This window comes from Psammomys obesus, unplaced genomic scaffold, assembly GCF_907164565.1.
Source record: "Psammomys obesus unplaced genomic scaffold, mPsaObe1.curated_primary_1811, whole genome shotgun sequence".
NCBI lineage: Eukaryota > Metazoa > Chordata > Mammalia > Rodentia > Muridae > Psammomys > Psammomys obesus.
Window position 1 is genome coordinate 6,972,122 of NW_026596088.1, and position 19,345 is coordinate 6,991,466.

The 19,345-nt window shown below is 45.5% G+C and overlaps 2 protein-coding genes across 4 annotated transcripts in view; both read right to left on the bottom strand.

Moving 5' to 3' along the window:
* The window catches only part of Vwa3a (von Willebrand factor A domain containing 3A), a 57,722-nt gene extending 47,512 nt beyond the window's left edge, over positions 1–10,210 (bottom strand). For all 3 annotated transcript variants that reach the window (XM_055627432.1, XM_055627433.1, XM_055627431.1), the window contains exons 1-2: positions 10,147–10,210; positions 610–718 (exon numbers count right to left, since the gene is read on the bottom strand). In XM_055627432.1, coding sequence (XP_055483407.1) covers positions 610–718; positions 10,147–10,154 — 117 coding nt within the window. In that variant the 5' untranslated portion in view covers positions 10,155–10,210. The remainder of the gene's footprint in view (positions 1–609; positions 719–10,146) is intronic.
* Positions 10,211–16,122: 5,912 nt separating this feature from the next.
* Mosmo (modulator of smoothened) overlaps positions 16,123–19,345 on the bottom strand; it is a 59,498-nt gene continuing 56,275 nt past the window's right edge. Inside the window, exon 3 of the mRNA XM_055627434.1 lies at positions 16,123–18,989. Coding sequence (XP_055483409.1) covers positions 18,805–18,989 — 185 coding nt within the window. The 3' untranslated portion in view covers positions 16,123–18,804. The remainder of the gene's footprint in view (positions 18,990–19,345) is intronic.

A 19,345-nucleotide genomic window follows, 5' to 3' on the forward strand; every position in this document is an offset into this window, starting at 1 on the left:
CTGCTTGGCTGCGGGACCTTGTTGTGTAAAATGGACCCTTTCAGAACACTAAGCTCAGTGTTGGACAACCAGAACTCTCACTGCCCTGAGAGGGCCAGCAAGAGGCCCGTCTGTAACCGGTAAAGGTGCACCAGGCCCTTTCCACGCCTGGGAAGTCAACTGGGCGATCTGATGGGAAATCAGATGGAGCAAAGGCCCATGTCACTGGTAACCAAGAGCTGAGGTTGAATTTCGGATGCTCCTGCCCCCACCTCCAGAGTGCTGGGGTTATAGGTCTGTGCCTCCACACCTTGCTTCCTTGTTTCTGTTTAACTAAATTTGTTGTCCCATAAATGCCTGAACTTGAGAGGAACAGTTGACCGTTTTTCTGGCTGTTTACTTGCTGATATCTATAAGGCTGGATTTCCTTTGGCTGGTATGGAATTCCTATTCTACTGTGGATTTCCTAGAGGGGCTGGCCAGCTGCCTTGAACTTACAACTTGTAGGAATGATTTGTAAGCACCACTGGCGGGGGTGGGGGGTGGGAGGGATGGGGATGGGGTGAAGGGAAGATGGAGTGGAGGAGGGGAAGGGGAGGAGGGGAGGTGGGGGAGGACTATGGTTGTTACCAGTAAGTCCTCGGTCTGGTTAACATGTATAGCCAGAAATCCATCCTGAGCATTCATAGCCTTCTGGTTCAGTTGCTTCTGTGAATCTCTGTCAGTGTGTCTGTCCATGCTACAAAACAAAGTGATTTGATCAGCGCCCAGCCCCGTGTCATCTCCCCACCATGAGTGCCTCTAACTCCCCACTCCACACCGCCTCCCCCCCGCCCCCAACCTTCTGCTCCTAAAAGGATTCAGGACATTTTAAATTTTGTATGGAAACTGAAAGGATTCCTACAGAGTTTTTGATAAAAGTCTGGTTTGTGAGATTTTTTTTTCCCTTGCAGTTTAGGTAGATCTCAAAAGCCCCACTCTATGTAAGACGTTGCAATGACCATTTATCTGGTCTCTGTTCAAGGCTCATTTCCCCCTCAATTCTCATGAGCAAACTCTCGCTGCTATTTTCATCTGGAAAACCAGAAGATCACATTTACCAGGGATTTTCTAGAGATGAATCACCCTGACTGTGGAAGATATGGCTCCTTTGAGTCATAATCATGAAATCACCTAAACCTTCCTCTTCTGACCACTGCAAGAATGTAGATGTTTACACAATAGTTTTTCTGCATTTGTCCAGCTCAGCTCCAGTGCACCGAACACTCGTCCAGCACCTGCTGGCTGAAAGGCTCCACACTCCATGAGGGCATGGCAGTCAACAAGATGGCAAGTGCTCCCTTGGCACTTTTTCTTTCTAAGACAGGGTAGCTCTGTAGCCCTGACGATTTTAGAACTCGTTATATAGACCTGGCTGGCCTCAAAGTCAGAGATCTGCCTCTGCCTCCTGAATTCTGGGATTAAAGCCACCATGGCCAGCTAGGCTTGGTACTTTGGGTATCTGGATGAGAATTTCTGTTGTGGAGCTGCCCTGTGCCCTGAAGGCTATTCGCTGGCATCTTTGGCCTCTATCGGTCAGTTGCACCTTGTTTCCTTCAGTTTGACAATGCTGTGTGCCCTAGACATGCCTTCTGGCAGTCCCCAGTTGTTCTAGTTGAGAATCACTGAGATAGATATCGCCATTGCTCTCTCAGAGTTTCTATTCATGTAAAGACTTGTGTACATACATGTTTTCCTGCATATATGTACTAAACTGCATGCATGTCTGGAGCCCACTGAGGCCTGGACACCCTGGAACTATAGAATTATGGATGATCATAGGCTGGGAACTGAGCCCAGGTGCTCAGCTAGAGCAACAAGTGTTCTTGACCTCTGAGGCATCTCTCCATCCCTCCAGAGCTTCTATTCTTGATGAGAACAGTGCTATTAAAAAGTTATTGGTGGGTTGATGAGCTGGCATCAGGGTTGAAGGCACGTGCTGCCAAGTCTGACAACCAGAGCTGGATTTTCAGAACCTACATGGGAGGAGAGTAAAGGCTCCTGAAAGCTGTCCTCTGACCTCCACACGCATGTTGCATTAGTACACACACATGAATGCAAATGCACACACACACACAAATACTAAAAAAAAACTTAATAGTTATTGAGAGGGAGGTCAACAGAGAAGAAGGAGGGATGGGGGACAAATACCAAGGTTACCAACATTGTTTGATAAAGTCTCAAAGAATCAAATTATTTTATATTTGCTTAAAATCATACCCAATATATACCTCTGTGTGCGTGCGTGCATGCGTGCGTGCGTGTGTGTGTGTGTGTGTGTGTGTGTGTGTGTGTGGTGTAGCTTAAAGGAAGTCACTTGGGTTGACAATGCTCCCCACAAGAACCACACGCTAACAAAACCTCAGAACTCGGTATGAGAAACCTCCTATTGAATGGTTGCTTACGGTAGTCCAAGTTACTCCCCAAACAATATAGATTATTGACACAGCCCTTGGTTGCCTCTCAGGGTTGAGGGTGAGGCCTTAGTGATGAAGACCCAGCACACATAGGACACAAGACTCGAATGATTCAACCTTGACTGACCTGATAGCCTCTTTCTGACAACCTAGCTTCTGTGTTTCCAGAAAATACTGTGCAAGTTGCCAAGGGAGGGACGCCATTAAACAGTTCTGCTCAGGCACAACACCTGTGAGCCACGGCAATGGCCAGCATGGAGAGACGTCCACAAAAGTACAGTAAATAGCACTCGTGTGTAATTGGACTGATGGCCCACTCAACAGGAGAGATATCAGGCCTGGTGCTGGAAACCTAGCCGGCTTCCTGGGGCGAGTGAGGTGATGGACCTTAAAAAAGAATCTACTACTGCCATATATACTAGCAAAGTACACTGCTCTAATGTCACACCGTGCTCTAAATCTCATCCTTCTACCCACAGATGAGTGCAGTTCCCACCCTTACCAAAGAAGCTTTCCTTTACTGAAGGTGGAGACCCACACAGGGGACTGGATACAATGCAGGGATGAGCCAGTCATGGGGCTCCCAGCCCCCAGTGGTTAAATCCCCGTCACAGCTCCTGCACCTAAAGCTCAGGGGACACTGTGGAAGAGGTGGTGGACAGATTTTCAGAGCGGGAGTACCAGGGAGTCGGCTGTGAAGGTCTCCCCTAGAAACGGCTGCATAGACAAGAGCTGAACAATGGGTACAGAAATGGACACGTTAGCAGGGAGGAGGGAGGATTCTGAGAGGTCATGCCACTCGATAAAGAACTACAGGAAACCAATGTCTGCCTGAAGAATGAGAATTAGCTTCCAATGTAGAGGAGTCAGCCCTGAGACCATAGACACAAATGAAAATGAACTTAGCAGTTTTATTTATATATTTGTGTATACACACACACACACACACACACACACACACACACACACATCAATAATAATACAAGAAAAAGAGGCCATCAGCCTGATGGGGGCATGAGGAGAGTTGGAGGGATGGTGTAGTGGGAGTTGGGGTTTCTTTAAAAACTCAGTTATGTCATGTAAACATGTTTTCGCTCTAATCCCAGGTGTGAGCTATGGAGCTGTTTTAGATGGTCCACAGCAACAGACAGTTTGCCTCGTGTGGGCTCTGAGAGGGGCGTGATCTTGGCCAGCTGCAGATAGTTTAGTCGAGGGGACTCAGAGAGGGAATAATTGCCAGAGCCTAGAGAGGGGGACTGGGGCTTTGAGGAAGAAAAAGGCGGCTCTTGCTCCTGGTTGCTGTTGTTGCTGTTTGACGAGAAGTTGGAGGCATCCTGAAACGAAGATGGAACGTGCCCCAAAGAAATACATCCCTAAACAGCAGGAAGTAGTCTAAAGAGACAAACGCTGCCCCTTTCCCCTGGCTAGTTTTATGTCAACTTGACACAAGCTAAAGTCATCTGAGAGGAAGGAACCCAATTAAGAAAATGCCTCCACAAGAACAGGCTATAGGCAAACCTGGAGGCCATTTTCTTAGTGATTCATGGGGAGGGGCCAGCCCATTATGGGTGGTGCCATTCTGGGCCTGGTGGTCCAGGGTTCTGTAGGAAAGCAGGCTGAGCAAGCCATGAGGAGCAAGCCAGTAAGCAGCGCCCTCCATGGCCTCTGCATCAGCTGCTGCCTCCAGGTTCCTGCCCTGTTTGAGTGTCTTTCCTGACTTCTTTGGATGATGAACTTTTGATTTGGAAGCTGAATAAATCCTTTCCTCCCCAAATTGCTTTGGTCATGGTGTTTCGTCTCAGCAATAGAAACCCTAAGGCAGTGGTTGACAGGTATCTAAGGCTGAGCAAGCAGACCCTTTCTCAGGGAAGTTGAATTTGAGAGTGACCTAGCGCACAGGCCTAGACCAGAAAGATGTGGAGGAATGTTATGTATGGATGTAGCAGCTGTCAATAAAGAGCTGATTGGCCAATTAACGGGGCAGAAAAACAGGAAGTGGAAGGCGGGACTTTCTGGTAGGGAGACAGGAACTCTGGAAAAGGAAAGGAGCGGTTCCACGAGGAGTCACAAGGAAGACAGACGTGTTTGTGGACAGTGAGAGGATAGTTATGTGGCTGGGTTAGTTTAGTGAGATAGTTTAGAGTCTGCCCAGGCCTAAGTTTGGGAAATTTAAAAGGTCTTGGGGCCTTTATTTTTATAGTTTAAAGGCAGCCCTGGGGCGTAGGGTTTGTGTTGTTTTTTACTTCACCAGTAGATACAGCCCGTCACCAACGGAAAGACACGTGTAGGAAAAGTGGGCGGATGGCTGTTTCCTCACACGATTTCCGTGGAGCCATTCCCAGGCGCGTCTTCCCTCTTTGCCTGCTCCTTTCCAGGCTCCTCTTGTCTCTGTGTGCCTTCTAAGTGATGTTCTCTGAGGCTAAGTAGGGCACACCGTCCTTGTAGGGTTTCTGTTGCCTCGATACTACACCGTGACCAAAAGCAACTTGGGGAGGAGAGGGTTTATTTCCTCTTATAACTCAGATCACACTCTGTCACTGAGGGAAGTCAGGACAGGAATGCCAGGCAGGAACCTGGAAGCCATGGAGGAACATTGCTCATTTGCTTGCTCCCCAGGACTTGGTCAACCTGCTTTCTTATGCTACCCAGGACCGCCTTCCCGGGAGTGGCATCATGCCTGGTCAGCTAGGCCCTCACATCAGTCATCAGTCAAGAAAATGCACGACGGACTTGCCTTTGGGCAGCTTTTAATGGGACATTTTCTCCATTTAGAATTCCTCTTTCCAAGTGACTCTAGTTTGTGTCCTGTTGACATTAAAAAAAAAAAAAAAACCAAAAACTAAGGACAATCTTCTGCTCATGTCTCCGTTCTTTCTAGGCACTTTAACACATGTTCAGTATTTGAACTATTCTCCATCCTCAATGACTCTCACTTTTAATAGCAAAAACACAGACATCTCATTGTGACTCCAGATCTTGGTATTCTGAAGATCCTTCATCTCCCCACTAACCCCAATTCCCAGCCTCCATCTCTTCATCTTCAAATCACATCCTTGTTAAGAGACTTTGCAAGGCTGACTGGACTGATCAGAACTTTGTGACGGTGGAGAGTTAGAATGGATTTAAAATAAAATTAGTTTAGTTTTTCTTTTTTCTGTTGAGTTTCCCAGTAGTGTGGCCTTTGGCTGTGCTGCAACTCACTGTTGAAGACCAGGCAGGCCTCAAACTTGCAGAGATTCACCCGCCTCTGCCTCCGAACTGTTGGGATGAAAGGCAGGCACCACCATGTCCAGCTTTGGGCAGTTTTTAGTTCACTTAATTCTTCACAGTATCTGACCTAACATTCTTTCAACTACCAAGCAAACCCATTGTAACTAAAGAGACTCTTAGCTGATGGACCAGGCTAACTCTATTTTAAGATTAGAAGCCATCTAGTTACAAAGTCAAAACAAGTCCACTCCTGCTCTCTGTAAAAAGTTTGATCATGTCTTGACCCATTTTCTGGAATTTGACTCACTCCCTGGCTCTACCCTGACATTCACCCTGATAAACCAAATAATTCTGAGATATTCTGCCAAGTTCCTATGTAACCAACATCTGAAAATCTCCTAACTCTTGGAAACTCCAAGCTTTGCAGTTTGGGGGCTATAAAAATCCCACTTCTCCTATGTATGGGGTGGACTTCTCCAATCCTGCATTTACAGGTTGTGCACATATAATAAAGCTTGCTATAAATTTGGCTAGCGGTCTTTACTCTCATGTGGTGGGATTAACACTAGCTTCCACAAACCTAAAAGCCAAGAATGTCATCTGATAATAGTTACAGATTCCCCCACTTCACTGTAACCTATCCACCTGACGTTCCAATATCATTGGGAAAGGCCTTAACTCCAGACTCTTATTCTTTGCTTATGAAAGTTCACAAAAGCGCTTACACACTGGAATGTATTGCTCAAGACAGACTACCTGAATCCTCGTTGCTGGGTTGTGGTCACTTACACTGGCTCAGAATGAGTAATTCCTCATCCCTTTTCAGGCAACGGCTGTATCTTGCACTCACAGTGTTCTCCGGCATTGGATATTTCTGCTGGAGATTTTAAACTTGCCTCATCCATGTGACTGTGATGTTCCCATCGACCTGCCTCCTCCCTCTATTCTCTGGTTTAGAGAAGCCACTGTCTTTGAGCCAAAACCTTCAGTCTGTTCTTGAAGTTTACTCCCATTATCCTCTAATCTCATCAAATCTTAGCTCTCCCAAATGTCTCCATCTACCCTGGTCTCTTTTAGGGCATTTTCTGTCCCCCACCTCCCTTTCCACAGGTGTTAATAGTATATATAATTACATATAATAATGAGCTTCATTATGACATTTTCACACTTGTGTAATGTTTTGGTTTTTTTGAGACAGGCTTTCGCTGTGTAGTGCTGGCTCTCCTGGCACTCACTAGAGAGACCAGGCTGGCTTTGAACTCACAAAGAGACACCCAAGGGCAGGAACTGAAGAGGTAAGCCACCAAATCCAGTTACACAGTGTGTTTCGGCATTTACCTTCCCCACTTCTGCTCAAAACTGCTGAGCAGTTTTCCCTCCCTCACCAACCCCTTCTTCTTTCCAACCACTCCCATTGGCCTCTTATTTTATTCTACTTTTATTTACAATTCCAATGATATCCAGTGTGTTCAATCAGTTGCTTATATTTCTGTCATTTTCATCCTTCCCTCCCGCCTCACCAAACTCTAAGACACAGGCTGGGAGCAGCTCAGCAGGGCTGTGCCTTCACAGTGAATTCCGTGCGCCTTAGCTCAGGGGTTGCTTGTCTTCCGGGACACCAGGACAAAGTGGTAATGTACCTGGCTTCTCCTCAGACGTACTGGAGACCATCCCTATGGCACAGACTTTGAAAACAACCCAGAACCCCCGAACCCCTACATCGGCAACACCCAGTGTCCCCATCCCTTTTCCCTGGGGAGTGATTAGCAGTTCGGAGTGAGTTAATAGGCCCAATCCAGTGGATTCTGGGGTGACTTGTGTGGGCAAATGGATGAGGGCTGACTACATAAAGCTAACAATGCAGTGTGCTCAGAGAGCGCACTGGACTTCTGGTGTTTCAGATGAGGATGAGATGAGAACTGTAACTCAACCCCCCACTGTCCAAAGCAGAAGAAAAAAAAAAAAGACCTTGTGAAAATTCTCTGTAGATGCCAAAAATGACAAATGTAGCAAACTACTGTCCTAGTTTGCTCTTCTATTGCTATGAAAAAACACTGATGTGGAGAAATTGGTAGGAGCAGAGAAAGGGGAACCTGTATTTAATTACATTGCATGAAAAATGAATGTTTAATAAAAGGGAAAATAATTTCTTTTTCTTTTTTTTCCTTACGAACTAAAATACTCCCCACCCCAACAAAAACACTAACCAAAACCAACTTGGGAAAGGAAAGGGCTTGTTTTAGTTTTACGGGAAAGTGAAGGCTGGAGCTGAAGCAGAGGCCACAGAGGAAAACTACTTGCTCCTCGGCTTGTTCAGCCTTTCTTACGCAATCCAGACCACCCGCCCAGAAGTGACACCACCCACAGTGCGCCAGACCCTCCCACGTCAATCATTAATCAAGATAGTGCCCCAGGGGCCGGTCTGATGGAGGCACTTCCTCCGCTGAGGCTCTCTTTCCCCAGGTAACGGGTTTGTACAAGGCACCTTCAGGCGCCTCAGTATGGACCGGAAGCATTCATACATCCCGTGTACTTTTGTAGTGTGCCTCTTGGGGGGCCAGAGTGCGGATCCTGGGATGGGGGGGAGGGGGAGGTGAACAGGACGCAGCCTTCCCTTCTGGCCTGGGCACAGCAAGCTTGTCTGCGAGCACCTAACGAAGGAACGGCGCGCCTCTGCACTGCCGCACCCTTCCCTGCGGCGCGTGGGCCAGCGCCTCCCCTCCTCGGTGTTTACCGTCTGCCCTTTCCTCTCCCTGAAGGCCCCCCGAGGGCAGGAACTTTGCTCACCGCTAGGCTGCCGTGCGTGAAACGATCCCTAGAGCGCAGCAGCCGCTCAGCAAGAGTCACTGGATCAATGCAGGGAGGGTGGCGCAGCAATAGGGGGGCCGTGGGGGAGACAGTGGGGTCTCCCCATTAATCCACAGAGCCTGCGACCCCCTGGGCTCCGGATTCCCCTGCTGTCGGTGCGTGTCATGTGCCTGTCCCCTGCCTCTAAATCTTACCACAAGGAGAAAGCCCACCAGGTACCCGAGAATGCCGGGATGTCCCCAAGGGTAAACTAGCCACTCAAGGGTACCTTCTTTGGGAAAATACCTTTAAATTGTGAGGAAGAGAGTTTTTAAAAACGCTCTTCTTGCTGAATTTAGTGGTGCATGCCTCTATCAGCAGAGGTAGGCAGACATCTGTGAATTCGGGGCTAGCCGGTGTGCACAGTGAGTTCTAAGACAGCCAGAGCTACATAGCGAGATCCTGTCCTGGACAATAAATTGAAAATGCTGTGCTCATAATTCATGAGGACCTAGGACCCCTCTTCTCTCTGTGGGTGGCCTGGCTCTCCCCGCTTTCCCTTGGGTTCCAGGGAGTCTTAGCTTTCATCTTCCAATCACTGTGACCACCCTCTATCAATGCAGGTATGGAGTTCGGCAAAGGGGGAGCATTGGGGATGCATCGCCCTGCGGGTGGCTCTTGGGACCAGGGGAGAACGTTTAAACTGATCCTGTGGGCGGATTAGCATTTTGGTCAAGGCGCACTGTTACCGGAGTTATTAGATAAAAGAGGCTTCGGTCCAGTCGGTTAACATCTGAATCTAGGATGCCTTCAAATAGTCATGAAAACGCCATCTGGAGGGCTTACATTCTTAACACTTATTTATATTTATTTAGCATACGTGTGTGTGTGTGTGTGTGTGTGTACCTGTGGTCAAAGGACAACTTGGAGGAGTTGGTTCCCTCCTTCCATCACGTGGGCTCCAGGAATTACACGTAGGTTGTCGGACTGGTGGGAAGTGCCTTCATCGGCTGAGCAATCTCATTGGCTCAGGGCTTGTTGTGTTATTGTAGGTTTAAGATTTTAATCTTATTTCACGTGTGTGCTCATCTGCCCTGCATGTATGTGTATGCATCATGTCTGCCTGGCGCTGGAGGAGGCCAGAAGAGGGCACTGGATCCCTAGAACTGAGGTCACAAGATAGGTGTGAGCTGCCATGTGGGTACTGGGAACTGAGCCTGGGTCTTCTGGAAGAACAGCCAGTGCTCTCCCCTGCTGAGCCCTCTCCCCAGTGCTCTCCCCTGATGAGCCATCTCCCTGGTGCTCCCGTGCGGTCCATGTTACCAAACTGAGCCATGTGCACTTTCCCTCACGGCTCTTGCACAGAACCTTACCAAGTTCCTTGGAGCTGAGACCCAAGGCTTGCCATTCCTTCAGAATCAATTCCTTGCTTGCTTCTCCACCTCGCCACACCCTTCTCTGCTCCCTGGCAACCCCTGCTCACATACTTTACCATTTGCGTCTACAAACACCCGTTACCCTGTCTGTCTGCTAAGAAACCCAGAATCCTGTGTGCTACCCTTGCTCCACAGTAGAAACTGTGGAAGTCCTGCTTTCCCTGCACTGCTCCGTATCAAGTTGCCTTGGTATCTGCCACAGAGCCCCAGCACCTAGTACACATATCTTTCTCATTTGGCCGATGCTCTTCCCATTTGCCAATCCTTGGGAGACTCACCTCTTCATTTATGGGACTTCTTTGTGTCTAGAAGACGGCACAGCAGGACCTCTCTTCTCCTGGCTCCCACTTTATCTGCTCCAAGCTCCTCCAAATAATTCTACAGTGCAGCTTGCCCGTGAGATAAGTGTTAGCTGGTCTCCAAGGTAACAGACTGCACCACGGCAGCTTGGGGCAGGGAAAGGCAATGAGCTTTCTCACCCCGAGGAAGAAGAGGCTCCTAGGCTGCTGTAAGCCCCACTGCCAGGTTAAGCTGCATTTCTGCCCCTCTATAAAGGCGGGGCATGACCTGCTTTTCTACTCTTTGAACCTCTGGGTCAACCCAGTCTATGGTTTAGGCCAGTAGAACCCTGCTGCCTGCTGCCTTCTATTGGTTAGAATGGAGGAAAGACACAAGGGAAGCCCAAGAGCCTTCGTCTTCAGTTCCCCAGAGAACGGGGAACCAGCCCCAGGAGAAGGACCTGGTAGCCTCCACCTGCACCAGGCCCAGCCCCACCTGGAGTCAGCAGGTCCGTGACTCCTCAGAAAGGTGCTACTGAGGTTATTCACTCCAGCGGTTCCAGGGGACTCACAGGAATCACCTATGTTGTCCAATCTCATTTAAAACAATGGCCCAGAACTATGCTACCATGTAGCAACAGGATCCTTTAACAACAGCCCAAGTGACTGTGATGTAACCAGCACTTGACACAGTTTCAGACTCCTCTGAATCCTTCTTCAGAGGCTGAGGAAATGAGGGGATCCAGCCAGGGGCCACCACCAAGTAAGTGGCTAAGCTCTTCTGATCCCAGCCATTCTTAAGTTGGTTTTTCTTTTCTGGAACGTTTTGCCCAAGAAGCCGGAACTGCCGAGACTTACAGACTTTTTTTTCAGGTGTTCATTCCAGCCAGATCAGAAACAAACTTCCCAACGGAGAGTGCTAAGAAAGTGTTCAGGTACTCTGGGCGGCAAACACCCTATGTAAATTCAGCACTATGCTACATGCTAACAAGGCAATCGAGGGGCAGGCCAGAAAGAAGTGAGGGGACCATAGGGCCATGAGCATAGGTGAGAGGGCCCATGTGCCCACCTTGGGGGAAATCCTAGCGGGGAGGCCACAGATACAGAATTTCAAGGCCAGCTTGTACACAGTGAGACCTTGTATACAAGGGGGTTGAGGGTCCTGGATGGAGGCTGGCTAATTTGTCGGCATTGTTTTTTGAAACACAAGGGACCCAGACAAGTAAGTTACCTCCTCCTCCTATTTCCTTTGCTTTTGACTCTTTTTTTTACATTTAAGGAAAATCCAAACACTGGGAACTCCTGGTGCTTTCTTTCACTTGAGCTCAGGCAGCACATTCTGGATACACCTATGCTATAAAGAAAGTTAAGGAAGGTTTAAGAGACCGAACAGAGAAAGCTGTGAGTGAGTACCACCCCCCCCCCCCTTAAAGACAGGCTCTGGATGTTCAGCCACTAAGGCATGGACATTTTTGCCTCAGTCTCCCAATTGTTGGGGCTGTTAAGAACAAGCCACCACAAGCAGCCATCTTTTATAGCTCTCTTTAGAATGTGGCTCTTGTCAGGCATCAAAGCACAGCAGGAATGTGTGTCTGTTTTCTTTTCCTTTTTGCTTTGTTTTTTGAGACAGAGTTTTTCTTGCTGCCCTGGAACAAACTCTGTAGAGCAGGCTGGCCTCCAGAGATCCACTGGCCTCAGCCTCCCAAGTGTTGGGATTAAAGGTGTACACCATTGCCTTGGTAGGTGTGTCTGTTCTTCCGGAGCTGGTCAGGGTTCGTTCATCCATCTCTGATCTTTCTTTTAGGAGCTCTTACCTGGTAACATTATCCCCATTCTATGGTGGGATATATTTTTGAGAGATTGATTTGTACTTCCTTTACTTCAGACTCAAGAACAAGGTGCTTCTTGTGGGGTTAAGAAGCAGCATGAAGTCAATTGTTTTTAAATTGCTGACTAAAAGAGTGACTTGCTGAAGGAAGAGGAAGAATGTGTTTAATGTCCAGGGGATGATGGGAACGTATAGGCTCCTTTTAATTAAAAGAGACAGAAATTAATTCAAACTGGCTTGAAGTGGGGGAGGAGGTTTGCTTAAGTAACACAAATGTCCAGGCAGTTCTGGCTTCAGCTAACATGATGTTAAGAAAATGGTCTCCATGTCTCAGCTCCCTTTCTTCTGTGATGGCTCGATTCTCTCAGGCCAAGGCTCCTCGGGTTTGGCAGGAAAATCTGGACACAGTGGAACAAAGTTCTCCCCCTACCCCCACCCTGGCCACAGGGACAGAGCTTTCCTCCAAGGAGCTCCAGCTAAGTCCTAAGCTTGGCTCCTTGGTCATATGCCACCGCACTTCCTGAACCAATGGTGTGGCTCTGATTGTATGAGTTGCTGTCTAGCTCTGCAGCCAGGTAGGATCAGCTGTGAAGTCACATGATCTGAAGAAAGGGGCTGTTTTCCAAAGTTTTGCTTTTTGCCTTTGGCTGTGGTTTATGCATGCAGCTGGAGCCTTAGAAACCAATTCGTGGTCTTATCAGTTTCACCAATTAAGGGTACCAGCACTGTAAGATACCATGAATAGTGACTGCAAAGAGAGACCTTGACAAGAGAGAAATCCTGAGAGATTGAAGGCAATTTGAGTGTATCATTCCATTTTTTTTCCTCAAACAAAGTAGACAGTATTCACTGGGTGCTGTTAATAAGGAACAGCTTTTAGACAGGGGTCGGCGTTTATGGTTCTCCACCTTCTGCATCCAGCTACAAACCATAGATTTAGCTTCTAATGCTGGAGCCAAGGAAATCATGCAAGTGGGACAAGCTATTTTTATTTCGTTTAGACTAGCCAAACTGGCAATGGGAGACAGCAGGAGGCCTAAATCTGAAGTCAGGGAACTTGGGTTTGAAACCCAGATTTACACCAATTACTACTTACAAAGCCTGGACAGCTTTCATTGTTCCGGCCCTCAGTTTTCAGCCTCTAGAGCCTCTTCTCCTTCTGCACAGGAAGAGGGCAAAGATGACACAGAAAAGCACAGACCACATGATTTAATGTTACTTTCTTCTCCTAAACATACTGAATAACATTATTATTCACCCACAGGACCCTACAAAATACAAACTGCCTTAATAAACTGGTTGACTGCAAAATATTGTTATTTGGTAAGTTTTTTTGTAATCTGAATTTACAGCAGCATTCTTTGTAAGAACAAAAGATAACACGAAACGCCTCACATCCTCCTCCATAAATCCCTCATTGAAAAATGATGTGCCTACATAGATATTATTTTTAAGATGGAATTCCACCTAAAAAAGTCTTGGCATGTGTGTGTATATATAAAATATCACTCCTTTTGTTAAGCTAAACAACTGTACAATGCCTGTTGGAATACCCAATAAGTCACAAGGCTCTACTTTTACAATAGTGAATATTATCTGTGAGAAAGAAAATCCCTTTATCTCAGCAGAGTAATTGTGGGCAGTTGATGGCTGTGGGGGGTGGGCAGCCACTTTTCATCATGGTGTGGTTGCTGGTATGCTGCCCTTGTGCTGAAGGCAGCATTGAGTGGATCGGAGGGGCTGTTGAGAACAATTTACAAAGGAGATGTGAAGGTAGAAGGTGTACATGTCTGGAGGGGTGTGGGAGAGGGAGATGGGTCAGAAGTGGATAGGGTCCAGATACCTGTATGTAAGAAGTTATCAAAGAATAACTAAAAACAAACTTTTTTTCTTAAAAGAATACCCAATGTTATTAACAGTAGTTCTTGGGATGGTAAGGTTATCAATGGGCACTTATCATGTTCAATACTCCCAGACTTAAAAAAAAAAAAAGTATTTTTCTTTATGAGTATGTGTGTGCCTGCGAGTAAGTGCTGTGTCCTGTGCCCATGGAGGCCAGGGGAGGGCACTGGACCTCTTGAAGCTGAAATGGCGGCCATGTGAGCTGCCTGACCTGGGTGCTGGGAACCAGAGAGTCCCCTGCGAAAGCAGTCAGTACTCTTAACCACTGCCACGTTGGGTTTTAACACCCACACATACACACTGTCGTTAAAAAGAAAATCCTTTTACATCAGCCTTGACTTGTGAAAACTGCCTTCACAACAGACCCTTGGGACAAGAGAGGTAGCTGATGGCCCGGGCAGTGGTGTGAAGATTGGCAAGCGCAAACCTGCACTCCAAGTTGCTACTCACGAGCCACATTATCCGTCAAGGGTGTAGAAGGTGACCTGGTCAAATCTCTGTTTCACGTGCAGGGCAACTCTTAGCCCAGGACAGTTGTGGATAACCAAAAAGACCTTTGGTGCTTCAACTGCATTTGAAAAAGAAAAAAAAAAAAAAAAAAAAAACCACGGCAAAGAAAGAGGAGAGAGCTGCTTTAATGGACGAACAGATTGTCTTAAACAATTAATGCCAAATATCTAAGCAATGTGAAAACGTGCCAGAGAAAAGGACACTGTCTTTACTTTACTGGAAAAAGGCCCTAATCCGTATATTGAAGTAACAATGGCAGCTGAACTGCTTTTTCTGTTGCTGTGATAAACACAATGACTACAGCAGCTCATAGAGGGAAAGGTTTATTTGTGTACCGGCTCTGGAGAGGTAAGCATCAGTCAGTCATGGCGGGGAGGCACGGCAGCAGGCGTGGCGGCTGGAGTAGAAGCTGAGGTCTCACATCCTGAACTGCAAGCATGGAGCAGAGAGCTGGGAAAAGGCTCGGCTTTGAAACCCCAACCCCTCCCCTCCTCCATGCCATACCTTCTCCACAAGGTGACACCTCTTCTTAAAGCTCCCCAGACAGCCACCAACTAGAAACCACGTATTCAATGAGACCATGGGGGGCTCATTCTCGAGTGAAGGTGAGCCAAGAGTGAAGTGGGAGAGCAGGGACTCTGCCTTACAGACACTGCTAACATCAGCCTAGAGGCAAGGTCTCTGAACATACAAGACTGTTTTGTTTGTTCTGGGACAGGCTGGCCTAAACTTCTATGTAGCTGAAGATTACCTTGAGCTTCTGCCTCAAGCCTCTGAACGCTAGAATTACGGCCAAGTGCCACCTGGTTTTCTCAGTGCTGGGGACAGAACACAGGGCCTGGTGCACACTCTACCAAATTACTTCTTGAGCAAGAGAGCTACATCCCTAGAAATAAACACTTAAATCAAAGCTTATTAAAAGTAAGAGAAGCCTTTTTAGTTTCTTTAGTAGACAATTTATTTTGATAAACTTGCTCAATAACAAAAATACAAGTGAAGAAAATTATGTTCACTTTATACAGTCGTATTAACAATTTGTTTTGAAACTATTAATTGAAAAATGTTATAACCAATTAGAAAACAATTCTTAATAAAGTTTGGGATAATATACAGACCTTGACCACAAACGAAAACCTCTCAAGGCAATACAACTACAATCTCTGTATAGGCAATTCTACCTACACAGACCACCTTTTTCCTTCATATTTTTTTATCCTTCAAAAATTTTCTGAAAGACAGCTTACTGTTTTATGAGTGTAAATTTAATTTTTAAAAGAAAATCAAAATGGGTTGATAAAACAGTTACTATAACCAGAGTAACTGGTGACTAGTAGTCTTTTAATAAAGACAAAATAAATGCAACATGTTCTTCTCACGAAGCCCATGAGGCAAAATAATAGCTAAGAACAGATCCAAAGTTAGTTTTCAACACTTTTTCAGGACCTTTCCTCTAAATCAATAGATTGCCTGTCACCAGGACTATTTGTTACTTCACTGAAGAGATTAAACTGAACTCACAGAACACCACATGGAGAAATAAAAGCTGTAGGTAAAAGGATAAGAACCAATAATGTGTTTTGGTCATCTAGAACATTACAAATGGAAAAAAAAAAAAAGGCATCCTTCAAAAACAAAACAGATGGAACAGAAAATAGGTTTGTGAGAGATGGAAGAGTCAGAAACATCACACCCACACACTAACAACACAGAACATGGATTACCTTTGGAAAGAATTGTACTGAAATGGTTGCTTTTAATGAATTGAAGATTTTTATCTTTACAGATGTTTAGGCTTGTTCAATAGGAGCTTCTCAAAAACTCAAACTAATTCAGTCTTGTGCAAATAAAACCTAAAAATAGTTTTCAGCAGATTTTACAGTGATATTCTTAGGCATGAGAAGAATGTACACTCTAAGAACAATGTAACAGACAAAAATCTGACAAATGATTGCACCATAAAAGTGTCTTATATACATTTTACAAGATATGATTCCTGCTATAAATTAATACTGTGCTATGTGGTACTCATATGACCTTTCCCAGCAGCTGCTGGCAGCTGGTTGTCCTTCCACTTACGGGACTAGACTGCAGGAGTCCACGTCAACAACGTTTGGTCTGGAGAGTTTACAGAGACTGGACTTCACACACTACTTGATGGGATGGTTTTAATCCTGGGTTAGAGCGCTGAGTGGCTGGAGGGACTTTCTCCCACCAGCTCTTCATGCACTGGTCCTCAAGGACAACGATGAAATTAAAGACAATTGAATGGTTTGGGTAATAGATACAAATAAAACCTAAAATTTTGTAATCATATATGCAATACCACTGTGAGAGAAGTAAACAGCGGGGAAATTCATAGCAGCTGAGAAACTTTCTCTCCCCATGCTCATGATCCAGTTAAAAATATCTTGAGAAACTATTTACAATAAAATCCATCTTTTGAAAGAGAAAAGCTCTTGGTCATGTCAGTTAATTTGAACTATACTTTGCTAATACTTTATACCAGTGGTACGCCGACTGCCACACCTTTCCTTCAAGTGGCTGAGGACTAATCAGAGCACAATCCCAAATGTCCACAGGACATGACTAGTGGTGGCCTTAGAACTGACTGGATATAATATTTGGTGAAAAATGTCCTTCGATTTACTGCAGGTTTCTCACACAGAAGGGTCCACTTCTCCAAGGTTCCTGTGTGAGCCCAAACACTGGATTTTCATTCACAATTTAACACTGAGACAGGTGACTAGCAAACAGGCTGGTGGGGTGTATCTGAGCAGGTAGCCCCGTCTCTGAATAACCATCCTGTGAGGAATAATCAAGCTTCTTAGAGATCATCCCTGCTTGTATGAAGCACAGGCTACATGGGACTCAACATGGACATTTGGATTGCCATTCACGAGAGAAAGGACAAATTCAGCTCCGCTGCCATGAAGCATCCCCATGACCAACTTCAAATGGGACTATATAGTGTTCACCAGGAAAATCTAGGCGTTGACATAGGGATGGGGATTTGGAGAGGAAAGGGCTATTTAAAAGCACTCGTGAGTTCAGGATCAGCTGCACTGAGTGTCAGCTTTTCAGCAAAGGTGTAAAGCGTATAAAGGAAATACTGTATTGCTCAAGAGTCTGGTAAAAATATACTAAATAATGCTTACAGATAAAATGCAGTTAGTGTTGTAAATAGTGTTGTAAAACTAGTGTTGTAAATAGCCAACCAGCGGATATCTGCACGCGAACTTGATGTTTATGAGAAGTTGTGTGCGTGAACATACAGGACGCATTGTTACCGCAGCAGGCTGAGGCAGCGGGGAAAATGAATGTTTGTACAATAGAGGATAGTTGCCGTTCACTTCCACAGTGTCAGATCCCCAAACTATAAGGTTTGACATGACCTTCACTTCACTATCACACACAAATAAATTAAACCTAGAAAGGATCTTTAGCTTAACTTAAAATTGCACCTAGAAAGGTATGGAGTTATTTGTACCTATTACAGAAACCTGCCAAAATCAAGGGCTGCTACAAAGAATGAGGTAAGCTGAAGACTCTCTCCACTACGCAGCCTTCAGATAAATGGCTTTTTTTCTATTGAGTTCTAGGTTGCACACCACAGTGTTTTGCTAGCAAGCACTCAGAGTTCTCTTCCAGGAACTGTTTGCATGTGTGCATATACAAATGTATACACACATACTCACACACACATATACACACTGTATACTGCATCAGCAAAATATATATATTATATATATATTTATATAAATATAAGGAAGATTTCCCCCACCCACCCCAGGCTTGTTTCTTAGTGTTTGCCTTTTTCTTTTGTACACAGAGATTAGGGAGTTTTAGAATTCTTACATACATTTTAGCAAACGAGTTTGGATCTATTGGCTTCTCGGTGCAGTAATGCAATGGCGATCCATTGTGGCGCCAAAGGCTCATGACATGACGAGGAAGCTGAGAACACTAACATCTTAGGTGAGGCCAGCCTCACACGAACCTCCTGCACCCCTCTGGTCCATCATGATTCATAAATACTAGACGGCCCCCCCTCAAAAATGAACCATTAGACATTAAAAACAGATCAACAGAGTCACAAGGGGCCACATGCTTTCAGGATAAAGCACTCTCCTTCACTAGGTTGCTATCACAGTGCAGACTGCCTGCCTGAATATGCTCAGGAGATTTAGTCAATATTGTATTTGGTTATGGAAAAGGCTCTCATTCTTTTTTTGTTTTGTTTTTTAAATCCAAAGTGCATAGTGAGAACAAATCAAAGCATTTTTTTCCTTTCAGCATCAGGTTCATCTAAGCATCTTCCTATGAGAGGATTGCCCAGATGCCTTCTCTTTGTCCTCCCAACCTCTAAAAATAAAAAAATAAAATAAAATAAAATAAGAGTTAAGCCGCTTAGACATTCGTCAGCCTGGTAAACAGACTTTGCCAGCAAACAGAAGTCCTACTATTGTGAAGAAAATCGATAAGACAAAAAGTACATATGATGACCCAACTACTGTGTTGTTGGGTAATTTATAAGGTTGACCTCCGACTTCATTGATGTAAAATCCTATTGGAAATATTAGGGCAGCCATACAGAAAAGGATCACTGTAAAACAAACCAAAACACAACATTAGTAACATGCTTTGGTGATGAGAAAAAAGCAACAATGAAAATTTGGTACAAAGCAATTTTTATGAGGGTTTGTGGATTGATAATAAGGTCAAACCTGTGAAAACATGGCCCGACCCGTCAAAAGACTTGCACACGCTACAGGTCACACAATAGCCCTGAGGCCCAGCAGACCAAACAGAGGAAAGTGAAAGCTGGGGTTACTCTTCTTTATATAAGTTTTTAGAGGATTTTGAATTATGAACATTAAGGTGAGTGTATGTGTCTGTCTGTCTGTCTTAACCATTTAGTAACTAAAGGCAGAGTTCGAGATGAAGTTCCGGCCCTGTCTG